Source organism: Eucalyptus grandis, chromosome 4 (genome assembly GCF_016545825.1).
Source record: "Eucalyptus grandis isolate ANBG69807.140 chromosome 4, ASM1654582v1, whole genome shotgun sequence".
Classification (NCBI taxonomy): Eukaryota; Viridiplantae; Streptophyta; class Magnoliopsida; order Myrtales; family Myrtaceae; genus Eucalyptus; species Eucalyptus grandis.
Window position 1 is genome coordinate 22,325,163 of NC_052615.1, and position 18,214 is coordinate 22,343,376.

At 37.8% G+C, this 18,214-nt stretch overlaps 1 protein-coding gene across 1 annotated transcript; it reads right to left on the reverse strand.

Annotated features, from left to right (window-relative positions):
• Positions 1-13,316: 13,316 nt before the first annotated feature.
• On the reverse strand, positions 13,317-17,997 carry LOC104441274 (cytochrome P450 CYP71D312). The gene is made up of 5 exons (XM_010054333.2): positions 17,082-17,997; positions 14,774-15,355; positions 13,765-13,839; positions 13,608-13,670; positions 13,317-13,550 (listed from the first exon to the last, which is right to left on the reverse strand). Exons 1-5 carry the CDS (start codon positions 17,658-17,660, stop codon positions 13,317-13,319), a joined length of 1,533 nt encoding a protein of 510 aa, XP_010052635.2. The 5' UTR covers positions 17,661-17,997.
• Positions 17,998-18,214: the final 217 nt, after the last annotated feature.

Sequence of the window (18,214 nt, forward strand, 5' to 3'; positions counted from 1 at the left end):
ATTTATATTATCCTACTTTTGGTACCTGCTCAAGATAGGATAAAGTCGGATATAAATCGGATATAGGCAGAATAAAATTATCCCAATGTGAAGTGGGATAAATGTAAATAGGATTTTTAATATTTATAATAGGAATTTTTTTTTTTCAAATAAAAACTTCTTAAATTAACAAATTTAAAATTACATTTCAATATAAATAATATTTTAATTCTGATATAAGAAATTCAAAATAATTTTTTTTAAAATTAATCTTATTTTTATTTATATATTTGAATTTAATTATATCTTATAATATAAAATTCAATACATAGATATATATTTATATTAATTATTTATCTTAGGTATTTTAGTATTTTAGGTATATTAATACAATTTTCTATTAATAAAATTTTATTAAAGAATGATGGAAAAGAAGAAAGAAATAAAAAATTAATTAAAAAGAGAGGAAAATAAAATAAAAATAAAAATAAAGTTGACAAAAGTATTATTAGAGATTTTTACCATCTGTATCCAGTAAAATTTGTGATTAATTTATATTGATATGTTGTTTTAACTAAAAATATATATTATACAATGTGAATATATCCAGTTTTATTATTACAATTATCAAATAGTGAATATGATATAACAAAATCTCATATATATATATATATAATCATATTCAGTCTTATCCTAATTAAAAATCCTAACGATCAAACGTAGCCATAGTGCGTCTATTATACCGCAAAGTTGCATTGACATGAAAACATATGCATAAACTCAGTTATCAATATTTTTTTTTAAAATGCTAGTCAACATAAAGTGTCATGCCTAAACATTTTTGTTAATGATGAGTATACGATACATACGACAATCTTTGAGAAATTGTTCTTTAAATTATTAATTTTTAACGAAACAAATACATCTTTTGATTTTGATTGGGTTGTATTAGGTTTTCTTTGCAATCATTTAAATAAGTCATATGTCGCATGTCATATTAGATTAATAGCATGTATTGCATATAGCTTAGTTTTCATTAAATAAGAGAAAACCCTTGAAAAGATTTGAGTAGAACTTCATGCTAATTAGAAAACATATTAAGGTTGAATATGTTTTTCCTAAGTAACATTGTAGGTGCTTACGTTGCTTCAAGGTAAATAATTCCTCCCTTTCTTTGCAATTTATTTACTACTTTTGATTATTAAGTATTACAGAAATTATTACGTACCCACATAATCACCTCATATGTTAGTAACTAAGTTAACATCAATTCAAGCTAGCTGCTAAATATTTTTTTGAATAAAACAGAAGGTACCGAAAAGGGCGCTAAAGTAATCTAGCACAATCAAGTCCCCAAATTTATACTCTTTGGTTCATAGAAGTAAAGTAATTCTCTAAAAACTTTACTTGAGTTTCTAATTGACCTTACAAAAATAGATTAGTGACAACTTCTAATTGAAATCATTTATATGCTAAGAACTTGAACGTAAGTTGTGAATTAGTATGGACTTGGGAGAGCCCAAACTAAATTTATGCTTAGTAATCTACTGGTAAACTCTTAGGTGGTGCACATCGAGGTTGCGACAAGTGAAAACTTAAGTGATCCAATGAAAACTTTTAATACTAAAGTGAGTGTGGTACACAACTTTAACACTTTTAATATCATTTACCCCTTAATTTTGACACAACTGGCCCCACCTAAATTTGACCAAATGTTGAAACTTTAGAGGGACTTACAAGAACCATATGGGATAGCTTAATTAGTCTACTCACTGTTCTTTTTATTTATTTATAGATACTGTCAATATAAAAACTATTTTCTCCGTAAAATGTGTCTTATGTCTCTATCGGAAATGAACCGATTATCCTCAAAGAATCGTCTCTATAGCAGCATATATATATTTGGATTCACGAGTGCATTTCAAGTCCATAGCACCAGAATCTCAATACCAGTGAAGAGACCGTAATGAGTGAGGAAGATTGACAATTTCTATGGTTTGGGAAAGACGAAATGATGGACACAAAGCAGAAAGTAGGAAGAAGTGTTTTTCTCTTCAGCCCTTTGATCCTTCCCCATTATTTTAGGGGAGGGAGTTGGCGGATATTAATTGAAATCACTGTTCTCCCTCATAAAAGTGAAACCATATTTGAAGGTCGTGATGGTAATATGAAATACATCAGATTTCTCCTGATTAATTACCATTACCACTATCTTCATTCCGTTACTCTACCTCCTTTCCACAAAACCAAAATAACCTCATTTGTTCTCCACCTCCACTTCCTCACTTCTATTTTGTTTCCCCCATTTATTTTCCCAATCAACCTTTTCCCATGTTCCTCTACCAAAGATCAATTTGATCAATATAAAATAAATTATTTCTCTTTGCTGACATACTTATTTCATCAACAAAAGAAAAGATAAAAGAAGGTTATCTCAGATACGGAGCCACCAGATGAAAAATACCATAGCACTTTGAAGACAAAACATTTGAGAAACTCCTGAAACTATTATTTGAAAGATGCGCATGATAACTATTCTCTTTCTTTTTTCTTTTTCTTTTTATATATTTTTTTCTGAAATAAATTTGGAATATAAATTTGCTTAGTACAAAAATTTCATTTTTTTTTAATTTACGGACAAATTTTGCATCTAGAAATGAGTTTGGAACATAAATTAAAAGTAAAAATTTTCTACTTTTCTATTTCTAGAATAAAAATAACAATAAAAATTATTCTCATCACTCACTTGCTTTCTCTCGTGCAATTTCCCATGAGAAGACTAACTTCATCCTCCTCCCCGTGACTCTCCCGACCTAAACCCCTAGATTTGCTGCCCTCACCCCTTCCAATCCCTTTTGCCTCCACCTCTTCCAACGATGGCTACTACACTGCCACCTCCTTCCCTAAGATCTCTTCGACATTGGTGGCACCTTCTCCCTCTATTGAGATGGCACAATAGAAACTCGATACCTTTACTTGAAAAAAATCACCAAGAGGAGCTTAAATCTAAGCCCGTTAATATATCTAGTTAGACCTATCTTCACTTAAAAGTTTAAGTCAATGAGTCATAGAAAAACTATGATTTATTAACTGCTCCACACCACATCAATTCATCGGTGTGGGCTTCTCTAACACAACTTACATATGTATCATATCTATCTCCCTCTCACATGTTAGCTCCAGTCTTAGATTTTCTCTTCATTAATTTGGATATCTTGTTGCATTAACTTATCTCAACTTGAATCTCCAACGCCCAACTTCATCATTGGTCTCTTTTTCGAGACCGAACCATGAAGTCTGTCATTGAGCCTACCTTGCTACATCGCATCCACTAGCAGGGACCACATTGGTTACAAGATTCCTCTTTGAGATATTCACCAAACACCAATATATATTGGGAGTGGGTTATCAATCAACCATCGAATTTGACTCATTTGTTGGGAGCGTATAACATAAAGCCAATACCTTTACTTGGGAGATCGCCAAGAGGGAACCCAAATCCAACCCTATCAACATGTCCAATTGGACCTACCTTCACTCAAAAACTGAAATCAATGAGTTATAGGCCAACTATGATATATTAATTATTCTACATGACATCAATTCTCCTATGTATATTAGGAGTGGGTCACCAATCAATCATCAACTCCGATTTCATTTGTTAGAAACATAAAGTAGAAGCCTAATACCTTCATCCGGGGAGATTACCAAGAGAGAGTTCAAATCCAAGCCCATCAACATATCTAATTAGAACTATTTTAATTCAAAAGCTTAAGCTAATGAGTTATGGGTTAACTAAGATATATTAACTACTCATACGACATTAATTCTCCGATATGATATGAGACTTCTCTAACATAACTCACACATGTATCCTAATACCTGTTGGAGAAATCTTCTTGAAGTGTTTTGAAGTTGACAAATCGTTTCTATCAGTCTAGTCTGAAGGCTTGCAGACTCTGCTATTTAAAGTCTAAAGACCTTGGGACAGCCAGACTCAAGACTCAAAGTCTATCCTCATTGACAAAGTCACTAATCCGTTGAAGAAAGGTTATCTAGAACCGTATGTTTCGTTAAGGATCTAACCTTATCAACTGGAGAAGATCTCATGGCTGGAGAAGACATAAACGGAGTCCTTTGATTGATCGAAGATTGATTCGATAATTGAAGATCCGGTGATTGCCTAAATATTATTGGAAGGTCCGCTTATGGAAACCGAGATCCCGATTGTATGGGCGAATGGGATTGATGGGCTATCAACACGTTTCTTTCATAGCTTGAACAATCTTCCTAATTGATTCCGTCCAACGGGTAGATTGGAGGAATTCCTTTGTAAGTGCCAACGGGTATGATGGCATAAAGGAGTATATAAGGAAGACTGTCTTAGTTGTTCAAGGTGTGCGCGATAGAAGAATTCCAAAGTCTGAAGCTCCTATTTGTTTAGACAAATCCTTTGAGCGAATACTTGTATACGAAAGAGAGAGTCTATATTTGTGAGAAATCTTAAGGAGGTGTGGTAGAACATCTACACTTTGTGGAATCAAGGCAAAGCGTGCTGTAACCTCTCTCTTGTTCATAGTGGAATCCAGCCAATAGGCTGTCAGTGAAGAAGAGTGGACGTAGGCTTGATATAAGCCGAACCACTATAAACCGCGTGTTAAATTCTCTCTTCTCTCAGTCTTACTTTGATTATCGTTTCCTCAATCTGTCTAGTATTGTGTAATTGATTGAGAAAAATTCTTTATATACCTATTCACCCCCCTCTAGGTACTCATACTAGCAATATCAATTGGTATCGAGCTCGTGTACTTACTTTATTTGAAGTGTTTTACTTCGTAGTAAAAGATCCATGGCTAGTATGCTAGCACTAGGCTGATGGAAGGGCAAAGCAATACCGGACCACCCTACTTTGATGGAAAGGATTACAACATCTAGAAGAACAAGATGAAAGCTTTCCTTCGATCAAAGGATCCTCTCGGAATGGGACGTTGTAGAAAAAGGAATTACTCCTACCACGCATCGTCTCCGAAAGAGGAAAAGAAACCGATGAAACCAACGGAATGTCTCGGGAAGAAATAATCAAGAGACAAGCACTCGATGCAAAAGCAATTTACTCCTTATATTGTGCTTTATCACCAACGAATATAATAAAATATCTTCTTGTGGTACAAAGCAAAAGAAGTTTGGGACAGATTGCATATCACCTATGAAGGAACAGGTCGAGTGAAGGAAACAAGAATCAACATTCTTCTCGGTCAATACAAAGCCTTCGTAATGAAACCGGAGAATCTATATCGACATGTTTAGTCGTTTTACGATATTATGAATGGTCTTGAAAATCAAGGTCAACCAACTCTGATCCCATGAAGGTAAACAAGCTACTGCGTGGACTCTCCAGGATTGGAATCACATAAAGACTTCGATAAGAGAGACGCAAAGAATTATGCCACTATCCGTCGACGAGCTAATTCGGGAACTCTTCGTCTTATGAAGTGGAACGGATCAATGAAGATGAAGATCCTAAAGGTAAGAAATCCATTACATTAAAATCAAATTATGATTCGATGATACAGATTCTGAAGAAGATATGGACGATGAGGAGCTTGCTCTCATGATAAGAAGATTCATAAAACTGAATAGAAAAGGAAGAAGGTTCAACTCAAAGAAACAAAGCTTTCAAAGACAGCAGACCAAGTCTGTTGATGATGAGGAACCAAACAAAGACATAGTCTGCTTTGAATGTAAGAAAAAGGGACACATCAGATCTAACTGTCCTCTTCGAAGAAGAAGAAAGGAAAAGCTGAAAGATTTCGAAAAGCTCTCAAAGCCGAAACTCGGAGGTGACACGAGTGTGAAGAAAGTGATAATAAATATGCCAATCTATGTCGATGGCACATCGACTCAAACTGGATCGACTCGCACGGTGAATTTGAGGTAAGTAATATTAAAATTCCTGTCAAAGTTTCTAAATATATTGATGAATTATGTTTTAGTCTTAAGACTTCTCTCAAAAGAATTTCCGAACTGAAAAAGGAAAACTCAGCTCTAAAACAAAAGGAAAATGTTTTAGTAGAAAGAGTTAAAAGTCTAGACTTGTTTCCTCTCTTAAAGAAAATGAAGATAATCTTTTAAAGAAAATGCTTTTTTAAAAACAGATTTATCAAATATCTCAAAGAAATTTTCAATAGGGTCCGAAAAACTTGAGAAAATTCTTTTCACTCAAAAACCTTACTTCAATAAGTCCGGTCTAGGTATGACGAAGAAACAATTCCCCGATTGATTTTCCTAAAGTAAAAGAAAGAATTAAGAAAAGACTCTCGAGAGAGGTTTACAAAAATCACTTCAAGAAAGTTTTTGTAAAATCTGTAGGTAGAAATGCTCTAAAATGTTCAAAATGCAAAGTCAGGATCACTTTGAAAAAGAGTGTCCTATGGTTTGGAAACCTGTTAAGAGAATATGGGCTAATCGCTTATGTTACTAACACAAAAGGACCCAAGAAAGTTTGGGTACCAAAGAAAGCTTGAGACTCTTTTTTAATGCAGGTCACCGTCAAGAAAAAGGTAAAGTGGTATCTTGACAAAGTGGATGCTCAAGACACATGACAGAGACTCAAATTGTTTTATAAAGATTGCTCAAGTAAATGGTGGAAAAGTTTAATTTGGAGGAAACAGCAAAGGGAGTATTGTGGGATTTGGAACTGTGAAAATTGGAAATCTCACAATAAGTAATGTTTCCTTAGTGGAAGGACTCAATTATAATCTTCTCAACATTAGTCAATTGTGTGATATTGGTTTCAAGATCTTTTTTCAAGAAGGAATATGTTCGGAATCGCAAAGACTCTACTCGAGTCTTTCATGGGTCGTAGACATGGAAACATTTATCTTCCGGATGTGAAACCAAATGAATCGCAATGTTTTATCTCAATTCAAGACGAAGCAAGCTTATGGCACAGAAAGCTTGGTCATGTCAACATGAAGCAATTAGCCAAAATCTCATTAAAGCAGCTTGTTCGAGGTCTACCCAAATTACCTTATCAAAAGACTGATCCATGCACTCCATGTATTTCGGGGAAAGGTAAGAAATTCATTCAAGCCAATAAATCATGTCTCTACTAATCATGTACTACGCTTGCTGCATATGGATCTCTTCGGACCAACCAGAACACGAGTATTGGAGGTAATAAATATTGCCTAGTAATTGTGGACGATTACTCTGTTTTACTTGGGTATATTTCCTTGCAAGTAAGTCGAAACCTTCTCGTATTTTGAAAAGTTTGCTAAAAAGATTCAAAATGAAAAAGGATGTGTTATCTCAAGTATAAGAACAGATCATGGAGGTGAATTTGAAAATCAAGATTTTACAAAATTTTGTGATGAATCTCGGCTTTAATCATGTGTTCTCCTCTCCATATACTCCTCAAAAAATGGAGTTGTGGAAAGAAAGAACAGATCTCTTCAGAAATGGCTAGAACTCTTTTAATTGAAAGCAAGATTTCTTCACGATTTTGGGCTGAAGTCTGTTTCAACAAAGCATGTTATATCATTAATAGAGTCTTCTTAAGACCTATTCTAAAGAAAACCCCTTACGAATTGTTCAAAGATAAGAAGCCTATTGTTTTATACTTTCATGTATTCGGTTGCAAATGTTTTATATTGAAAAATGCAAAAGATCGAATTGGTAAGTTTAAAGAAAGATCGATGAAGGTATCTTCCTTGGATATTCTACATCAAGCAAAGCCTTGAGTCTATAACAAGAAGAGCCACCGTGGAGGAGTCAATGAATGTCAAATTTCAAGACTCAACGCAAGATGAATCAAGTCGACTCATCAAGAAGAGTCCGAACTCGCTCCGCATCTTCCAAAGCTTACAACTCAAGAAGCATCTCGACTCGGAAAACCAGCTTAAAGATGTTCGTGAAGATCCAAACAAAGAAAGAGATCATCAACCGACAGATCAACGAGTAACTGGAAGCATAAGTCCGGTCATCCCAAAGATCTTATAATCGGCGAAATGAATGAAGGAATTCGCACCATATCCAAAAGGCGAGAAGAGTCTAGTCCGTGGCTCTCGTTTTTGAAATTGAACCAAAAGCATAGAAGAAGCTTTATCCGATGAAAGCTGGATTGAAGCTATGTAAGAAGAGCTCGCAGTTTAGCATTAATGATGTCCGGAAATTGACATCCAAACCAAAAGGTAAAACCTGTTATTGGAGCTAAATGGGTGTTCGAAACAAGATGAATGAGAAAGGAAAAGTCATACGAAACAAAGCAAGACTCGTGGCCAAGGGATATACGCAAGAAGAATGAATAGACTATGATGAGACTTACGCTCCAAAGAGCAAGGTTAGAAGCTATTCGACTATTACTTGCGTTTGCTTGTTATAAGAATTTCAGGTTATTCCAAATGGACGTCAAAAGCGCCTTCCTAAATGGAGTCATCCAAGAGGAAGTTTATGTGGAACAACCACCTGGGGTTTGAAGACCCAAAGAAGCCAGACTCAGTCTTCAGACTAAAGAAGGCTCTGTATGGTTTAAAGCAAGCACCTCGAGCTTGGTACGACAGATTAAGTAAGTTTTTAATACAAAATGGTTTTGTCAAAGGTAAAGTGGATACTACTTTATTTATCAAAAAGGAGAACAAAAGTTTCTTACTTGTTCAAATATATGTGGACGACATTATTTTCGGATCTTCTAATGAAAATATGTGCAAGAAATTTTCTAAGTCTATGCAAGATGAATTTGAAATGAGTATGATGGGAGAGTTAACATTCTTTCTTGGTCTTCAAGTAAAACAATTGAAGGAAGGAACTTTTATTTATCAAGAAAAATATGTTAATGATCTTGTCAAAAGATTTGGACTGAAAAGTGCAAAAAGACCGACATACCAATGTCAAGTTCTTTGAAGATAGACAAAGATGAAGAAGGAAGAAAGTTGATCAAAAGCGTACAGAGCATCATTGGTTCACTCCTTTATCTTCGCTTCTAGACCCGACATCTTGTTGAGTGTTTGCATATGTGCTAGGTTTCAATCAGATCCTAGAGAATCCCATCTCGGTCTGCGAAACGCATCATTAAATACGTTGCTTCATCATTAAGCATCGGTCTTTGGTATCCTAAGAAGGAGACTTTAATCTTCCGGGGATATTCGACGCAGATCCGGCCGGTTGCGAGTTGATAGAAAGAGCACTTTGGGAACTTGCCGTTGCTTGGAACGGGATAGTGTCTTGGTTTTCAAGGAAACAAAGCACCGTGTCTCTTTCAACAATGAAGCGAGTATGTAGCCACGGGAAGCTGCTGTTCGCAAATTCTATGGATAAAACAACAGCTAAGAGACTTTGAAATTGAAGACTCATGCACGGAGATTAATTGCGACAACACAGCGCTATCAACCTCACCAAAAATCCAATTCTCCACTCAAGAGCAAAGCATATAAAGATTCGACATCACTTTATAAGAGACCATGTTCAAAATGGAGATGTTTCAATTCAATTTGTTGACTCAAAGAATCAACTGGCGGATATATTCACAAAGCCTTTGGAGAAAAATCAATTTGAGTCTATACGTTCCAGACTCAATATTTTGAGGTATGAGGATATCAAAGTCTAAAGACTTTCAGACTCAGACTTACAAGACTTTATCTGAAAGACAAACTTGGTACGTCCGTCAGACTGTAAGTCTTTCTCTCTTGAATCTCATCTTGAAAAGGTACGATCGTCAGACTATGTTTGAATTATTGCTATATTTAATTGACGTAAATATTGCATCATTTCATTTTCAAAAGGAAGTTATTTTGAAATGGCTATTTTGCGGAAAAAGACAGTTATTTTGAAAAGGCATATTTTTATTTCCTTTATGACGGTTCATTTATCCCTCTTTTTAACCGATCGTGAACCGTCGATTCCTCTTCACTTTTCTCTCAAAAACCCTAGAAAGCATCGATCCTCCATTCCCGTTTGTCTTCTTCGTTTAATTCTCAAAAGTTGTCATCTTTCTGGGAAAGTCAAGCAAGGAATCTTCCATAAACCGAGAAAGATGTCATCTTCAAGAAAGTCTTCGAGAATTGCAAGCAGGGGACCACGGCGGATGAGTGAGGGGCCTACGCACTTCGATCTTACTGAAGATGAAGTGACTCCAGATCAGCAAGCGAGCCCACAACATTCTCAACATCGTCATTCTCCTCCATCTAGTCCTCAAGGCGTTGATCATCAACAACAGGAAGAAATCATCGAAGATGCAGACCTTGTAAGAGTTCAAAAGCCCGCTTATATTTATCAGTTATATCGTGCCCTAAAAGGAATTCGTACTCCTTTGAACTACATTGATGATTTTCTCAAAGACAAAGGACATGGGAACGAATATATCTTTCTGAAAAAAATGGAAAGATTGGGAATTGCTGAAAAGGGGTGGTGAGGAAACCCTTGCAAATATCCCAAGTGATCCTCGTGGATCGGGAGCCAAATCTGTAGATGGGAATGATGATGATAAATTATATAGTCAATTGCAACCGAAAATGGGTGTTGCGGTTGATAATCAAGGAAAAGGGGAGATTTGTTCAGATCAAAGGAGCAAAAGGATCGTACTCGAAATTGCTGAAGCGTGGGGTAATAAACCCTAGGAGTGTGGATTTTGATTTTCGGATACCGTGAATATGAACTTGAGGGAAAAGTTCAGTTATCTTCAACTTGAAAAGTTCGCTCCGACTCTACGAGAGGCCTATGCTGAATTAATCTGCATATTTCTATTCAAATCTAAGCTTTTGGATGCGAATAGATTCTCGTTCAGCGTTAAAGACCAAGATTATGTTGTGGATATGAATATCTTTGGCGAGATGTGTTAAAAGTCGAAAGAGGAAGATATCGGCCAATCAAAGTTTCCATTGCTCGAGCCACTCTTGAACCGGTGAAGGACGGGAGAATAGATGAAAAGATCACCTACTTAAGGATGGGTGCATTCAACATCTTGCTTCACAAGATTGTGATTAATTGCCTCCGACCGAAATCAACTTCCAAGACCGATGTTTCAAGTTCGGAGGCCAAGGCGATGTATGACATTCTCTTTGGAAAAAGGTTTTCTCTCCCTCACACCGTGATGTTTCACATGTATAGAGCAATGATGAAGGACGAGAGGTCAACTCCCTTACCCAAGCCTTGTTATGAAGTTATTCGGACATCCGAATATTCAGCCTCCACAAATCTTTTGTGTTCGACCATGCGATCATATGGTGGTAGGTCTGAAAATGGTGACCAAAATGCGTCCGAAGGAACCGAGCAAGGAGTTGGAGAAATTCAAGGAGAAGACTCTGCAAAATCTCATCAAATATCTTCGCAGCCAAAAGAAAAGGGAAGGAGCCCATGGTTGCTCCATCCAAGAGAAGAAGAGCTCTCCTTGTTGAAGATGAAGATGATGAGGAAGACATCACCATCTCTCGCATTGGCTTTGAAGAATTTAAGTCGTCTGTTCCACGAAAGAATCGGAGCAAATGTCGAAAGAAGCAGAGGAGAAGGAAGAAGAAGAAATAGAAGCTGAAAAAGAAACGAGAGGAGGAAAGACCTCGAAGAAGAAAGAAAGAAGAAGGAGAACCTGAAGAACACTCTTCTCCACCGAAGGCATGGAAACGGGGGAGATCGGGAGAAAGGAGTGAAGTCTTCATGTCCCGATGCAAGTGAAGGAGTCGATCGCTCACCCGGACCCAGAGGATGTTTATGCATCTCAATTTCCGGAAGAAGGTCATGAAGTTTCATCGCCAAAGCGCAAGATTATGCTGATCTACCATCATCCGCATTTACTCCATCGATCGAGCCGAAGCAAGTACTCAAACCGATAATGGAGCAGATTTTCGCAGAATCATAGATATTCTTTTGGAGATGAGAGGTCAGATTTATGCATTGGGATGCGAAGTTCAAAGCTTGAAGAATGAAGGTCAAGCTTCTTCCGTTCATTGAATGATAAAATGCAAGCCCCTCTCTATTCGTAATCAGGCCAATGCCAAGAGTGAGGAGATTGCACTGCTAAAGGAAGACTTTAAAAGGCCGGAAGGCATCGTTCGAGTCTATGGAAGATTTCCAACTTGTCCGCGTTCCCAAGCAATCTTAACTTCATCTCATCCTTTTTAATGATGACAAAAAGGGGGAGAGATGCAAGATTTGATCAAAAACCTTTCATTCAACTTTTAATTGTTTGTTGGATTGTTTTGTGGTTTGAATCTGTTTGACTTTGGTTTGTGTCTGGATGAGAACTGAACTAAACTTGGACTTGACTACTTCTATTAACTAATATTGATATCTTATGGATGGCTTCATCATATACTTTGGACTAACTATTTTATGTGGTTGCAGATTCTAGTGTTATTCGTTAAGCCATTTACCTCTATAAGATATGCATATGTGTTTGAGAAATGTTTTGCAGTCAAAGATATCCAAATCTGCAGGGAAAGTTTTGTCACCATCAAAATGGGGAGATTGTTGGAGAAATCTTCTTGAAGTGTTTTGAAGTTGACAAATCGTTTCTATCGTCTAGTCGAAGGCTTGCGGGCTACGCTATTTAAAGTCTGAAGACCTTGGGACAGTCAGACTCAAGACTCAAAGTCTATCCTCATTAACAGTCACTAATCCGTTGAAGAAAGGTTATCCAGAACTGTATGTTTCGTTGAGGATCTAACCTTATCAACTGGAGAAGATCTCATGGCTGGAGAAGACATAAACGGAGTCCTTTGATTGATCGAAGATTGATCCGATAATTGAAGATCCGGTGATTGCCTAAATATTATTGGAAGGTTCTGCTTATGGAAACCGAGATCCTAATTGTATGGGCGAACATGATTGATGGGCTATCAACACATTCCTTTCATATCTTGAACAATCTTCCTAATTGATTCCGTCCAACGGGTAGATTGGAGGAATTCTTTGGTAAGTGCCAACGGGTATGATGGCATAAAGGAGTATATAAGGAAGACTGTCTTAGTTGTTCAAGGTGTGCGCGATAGAAGAATTCCAAAGTCTGAAGCTCCTATTTGTTTAGACAAATCCTTTGAGCGAATACTTGTATACGAAAGAGAGAGTCTATATTTGTGAGAAATCTTGAGGAGGTGTTGTAGAACATCTACACTGTGGAATCAAGGCAAAGCGTGTGTAACCTCTCTTATTCATAGTGGAATCCGGCCAATAGGCAATCGGTGAAGAAGAGTGGACGTAGGCTTGATATAAGCCGAACCACTATAAACCGCGTGTTAAATTCTCTCTTCTCTCAGTCTTACTTTGATTATCGTTTCCTCCATCTGTCTAGTATTGTGCAATTGATTGAGAAAAATTCTTTATATACCTATTCACCCCCCTCTAGGTACTCATACTAGCAATATCAATACCCTCTCTAACAACACCTTCTTCTCCAACTTTCGCCCCTCCTTCTCGAACAATTCCATCATTTGCAATTTTTCCAAACTTTGCTCGCCACCAAGAACTTCATTGCCAAGCCCTGCTGCTCCTCCCCCTGGAGTTGCTCCTTCCATGGCGAGGACGTCATCATCTTCCAAAATAAGTTCAGGCGCAAGATCAACGTGCGCCTCTTCAAGGACATCCTTAGGATGACATATTGAAGCCACCTAGTTAGCCTCACGAAGCTATTCGCCACCTACATCTTTGGTGATAGCATCTTCATGATCTACGAGTTCGTCGACGGCACCGGCCTCTCCAATTGCCTGCGAGAACCCTAAAATGCCCAATTTCATTATCCATGGGACCTAAATGTCGAGGATGCAGTTCGCCACCAACGTCGCACATGGCCTCGATTACATTCACAATAACATTGGCCTCCACAAGATCCTCATTTACAATCGCATCAAGAGCAGCAGCATCGCAGTGACGCACCTATCATTCAAAGCCAAGATTTTCCATAGGGCTGCCTCGGCTATGTGGCAAGGCGGATGAGAACAACATGTTTCGGGAGTGGGTGGGTCCAGCAAAAAAGGCGGCGGTGAGATCAAGGAGGATGGGGTCGGCAATTTTATGTTGTTATCAAATGAATTTTCAATCTGGGAACAAAAATTTTGTGTCATTATTAAACATAGTCAAATGCTCAGAAAAACTCGTCCAGGGAATGGAAATAGAATTTTTCTAAGAAGAAGAAGAAGAGAGCGACAGCATCTGCACAATCGCTCTGCACAACCCCGGCTGTAACGAAGAAGAAGAAGAAGAAGAAGAAGAAGAAGAAGAAGAAGAAGAAGAAGAAGAAGAAGAAGAAGAGAGCGACAGCATCTGCACAACCCTGGCTGTAACGTAATTCAAACAAGTTTAACTGAATCGCACGGCTATGAAGTGGTTAGTGACGGAGATAACATGACGGTGAAGTAAGGATATCAAGATCAGTAAATTCATTCATTTGTCGCTTGAGACTCATGTTTCACAAAAATGCAATTGTCCGAGGATGATTGGCCTGGTCAACTTCGGCGGTTTATCAATGGTATTAGAACTTCGACGGCAACTTAGGGATGTGTCTTTAATTCTACATTACCCATGGATAAGCGGTCGTATTAGTAGACAAGCACCACCACAAACTAGCACAGTACGTTTTAAACCTAACGAGGGTCGTTGCCTTCAATAACAAAAACATCATTGACCATCCCTCCAGAAGTTCTTTTCCAGTTTCTTCCATGGAAAAAGCAAGGAAAGAATGACCAAAGGCAAATTCACTTAACCATAAAACGAAAGCTCCCACTAGCATAACTTCACACTGCGTTCTTCCATCACAACACACATACTCTTTTCAAGCCGCAAGCTCGGGAGTATATGGAATGGCAATCACATTCAAGTCGTTCTTTCTCTTGACCACCATCCCGAAAGTCTCCGTCATGTCGAGCTCCTCTGGGGCCTTCCCATTGGGCAGCTTCCAGTCAAAATGGTACAAAAACGACGCCAACAGGAGCTCTATGTTCGCATAGGCGAATGCAGTGCCAGGGCACGACCTCCTACCGGACCCAAAAGGAAGAAATTGGAAGTCCGTCCCTTTGAAGTCCACCGAGGACTCGAGGAACCTCTCCGGCTCGTACTTCTCTGAGTCGGTCCAGTAATCGGGGTCTCTTCCTAGCGTCAGCGCATTGACGATGATCCGGGAATTTACAGGTACTCTGTACCCATCGATTTCGGCTTCTTCAATCGCTTCCCTAGGAATCAAAGGGGCCGGAGGGTGGAGCCTCAGGGTTTCTTTGATGATCGATTTCAAGTACTTGAGCTCATTGAGGTCCGATTCTTCTACATGATGCTTTCCTTTTAGGGCTTGTCTCACCTCGGCCTGTGCCTTGGCCATCACTTCCGGGTTTCGGATTAGTTCTGACATCGTCCACTCCACGGTTGCCGATGAACTGTAGCTCCCAGCCCCAAATAATTCCTAGAATTAGAAAATTTTGTAAGTGAAATTTACTTACATTGGAGAGCCAACGATTTTTGCCTGTGTTAATTAGTGAGAGTGTGTGATACCATAAACAATCTCGAAAATAATATCTATACTCCATATAAAAATAAAGGATAGTCTCCAGTGATCCCCACAAGTTTTACTTGAAACTCAAAATTGTATCTTTATTTTTCTAAGTTCAAAATTGTTTTTGAACATTTTAAAAAGTGTGACAATTTGTCCATCAGTTATATTTGACCGCTAGTAACGAGTTGGCGGCAAGAAAGTCAAGGTGACAATCTGAGTACACATAATGTGTTTTTATTGTTACATACGTGGTCATAAAAATTAAAAAAAAAATTATGTGTGTTAAAAAGATTAAAAATTCAAATGGAAAGTCAAAGAAAAATGTTCAGCGGGAAAGGCCCACCGCTGAACAAAACAGGAGAGGGGAAAAAGCACAGTGGTCAACTCAAATCTGGCACCAAAACCTCGATGGTGGTCGCATCAGTTTTCCGACCGCCACGACGGGTTGCTTGAGGTGTGTAGCCACCATGAGATGGTCACAAGCGGCACCAATAGCGGCGCCTCTATAGGCATATTGTAGGCATTTAGGTCCAAGCGTAATTGCATTTTTTTTCATGTGCAATCCATATGTAAGAAAACCTCTAACATTGTAAGTTCTGTTTGATTTATTTAAGGATAATACCACAAAAAACCTTAAATTAGTATACTTATGATAAATTGACTCAAAACTAATTTTTTAACCACTAAAAACTCCAAACTAATTTATTTATGACAAATTTACCTCAAACTAATTTTTTTACTACAAAAAAAAATCCAAAACCGGTACATTTGTGACAATTTTACTTTCTACTAAATTAAATTAATACTACAAAAAATCACAAACCAATACACTTATAATAAACGGAGGGTAAATCTCAAACTAGTATACCCATCAACTGCCATATGTAATCTAATATAACAATTTGACGATAAAATTTAATGGAATCTAATAGAAGATAAATTTGCCATAGGTGTATTACTTTGGATTGTCCATTGTATTAACCCATGAATTCATTCATAGAAAAAGGGAAACCCAATTCCGATGTATTTTGAATCAAACTTTATTTTTGTTTTTCAGAAAAAGAAATTTCATGAGAGTCGTACATATTGTTGAGATAATTAACTGTGTTACTTAAGCAGTAAAATTTGTAACTTAGGAAAGGTCAACGCAACTATCGGGCCATCTAATTTATCTTTCATTTTGTCTTTAGTTAGTTAAATCTCTCTCGTGATATTACGTCAACTTACACTCGTTTCCCCAAGCAGAGCAAATCTTTGAAATCTCTATTTCTTCATGAATGTTCCTTTTCTCTTTTTTTACCACACGTACATGCATATGAGTCTCTTTGTAGTGTTTCTTTACGGGAGTTTATCTTATGGTATTCACAAAAGCAACAACACCCAATATAATAACAAAACCTGTCACTACCATATAAGTTCGATTATCAAGTGGGGTGAAAAAATCAATTCCGGTGTTCAAGCACACCAACCAACTCTATATGCATGGTCATACTTGATGAAACACATGTTCAAGGTTGGACATATCACTTAACAAAATAATATTAGTGTACCCTAAATTTCTCAATTGCTGCTAGCACCGTGTATAATTTTGACAAAAAAAGAAGAAGATATAAAAGCCATTACCGTATAAACTCACCAGAATGAGACCTTTAATATCATCGACAGTCGGATGAAACCCGACCTCCTTGGACTGCTCAAGTCTCAAGAGCACATCAAGAATATCTTCTCCTCCGCCCAACGCATCATCCTCGTTAATTCTCGAGGATCGATCTATTTCCATCTTATGTTCTTCGATGATGCTATCGAAGATCTTGTCCATCTTCCCCACCAACATATCTAGTTTCGATTTCATCCTGCTCAGGCGGGTTAGAATTTTGAGCGACGGAAAAATCTCAGCCACGCCAAAGCCACCGGTCAACGCGACCGACTCTTTAAGCAACGCGATGAATGCCTCTTGTTGCTTGCACCTTCTGCCGACAGCCGCCTTGGAAATTATGCTATTCGAGAAAGCGAAGATTTTCTCGCTTAGATTGAATGGCGAACAGGACAATGACCGCATGTTATCAACCAAACCACGCGCCTCCTCTTCTCTAATGGATTTAAAAGACCGGACGCGGGGTGCGCTCAGGAGCTCTGTGACGCAAATCTTGCGCATTTGCCTCCAATATTCGCCGTAGGGCGAGAAGATCATGTTCGGGTAAATGGCCATCTCCATGAACACGAATGTCGGGCGTTGTGCGAAGGTGAGCTCATGGGTCTTGAGGACTTGTTCGCCAGTTTAGGATTAGAAACCGTCACGACCGAGAGCTCACCGAGCTGGAGATGGAAGATGGGTCCATATGTTTTGGCCAGGTCACTCAAGCGAAGGTGAGGTAGTGAGCCAATGAAATGGTGTAAATTCCCAATGAATGGCAGCTTTTTGGGACCCGGTGGGAGATGCTTCGTGCGTGAGCTTTTGGTTGCATTTTTACTGGAAAATATTTTGAGAAAGAACAGGAAGAGGAGAGAAGAGAGGATAAAAAGAAGCATTGTGGGGGATATTATGAGAGAAACTCTTGGCAAGGCTTTTGTGTGGCAATAGGGGGCGATTGCCCTTTATATATATAGTGTTTCTTGCAATGATAGATGATTATATATGTATATCTTTTCAAATGCAACATGATGGGTGGTGACAACGACCTAATTAAATAACTCATTTGATAGTTATCATTACACAATATTCATTTTGAGCTATAACTATTCTGTCCATATATATATGCCAAAAGGTTA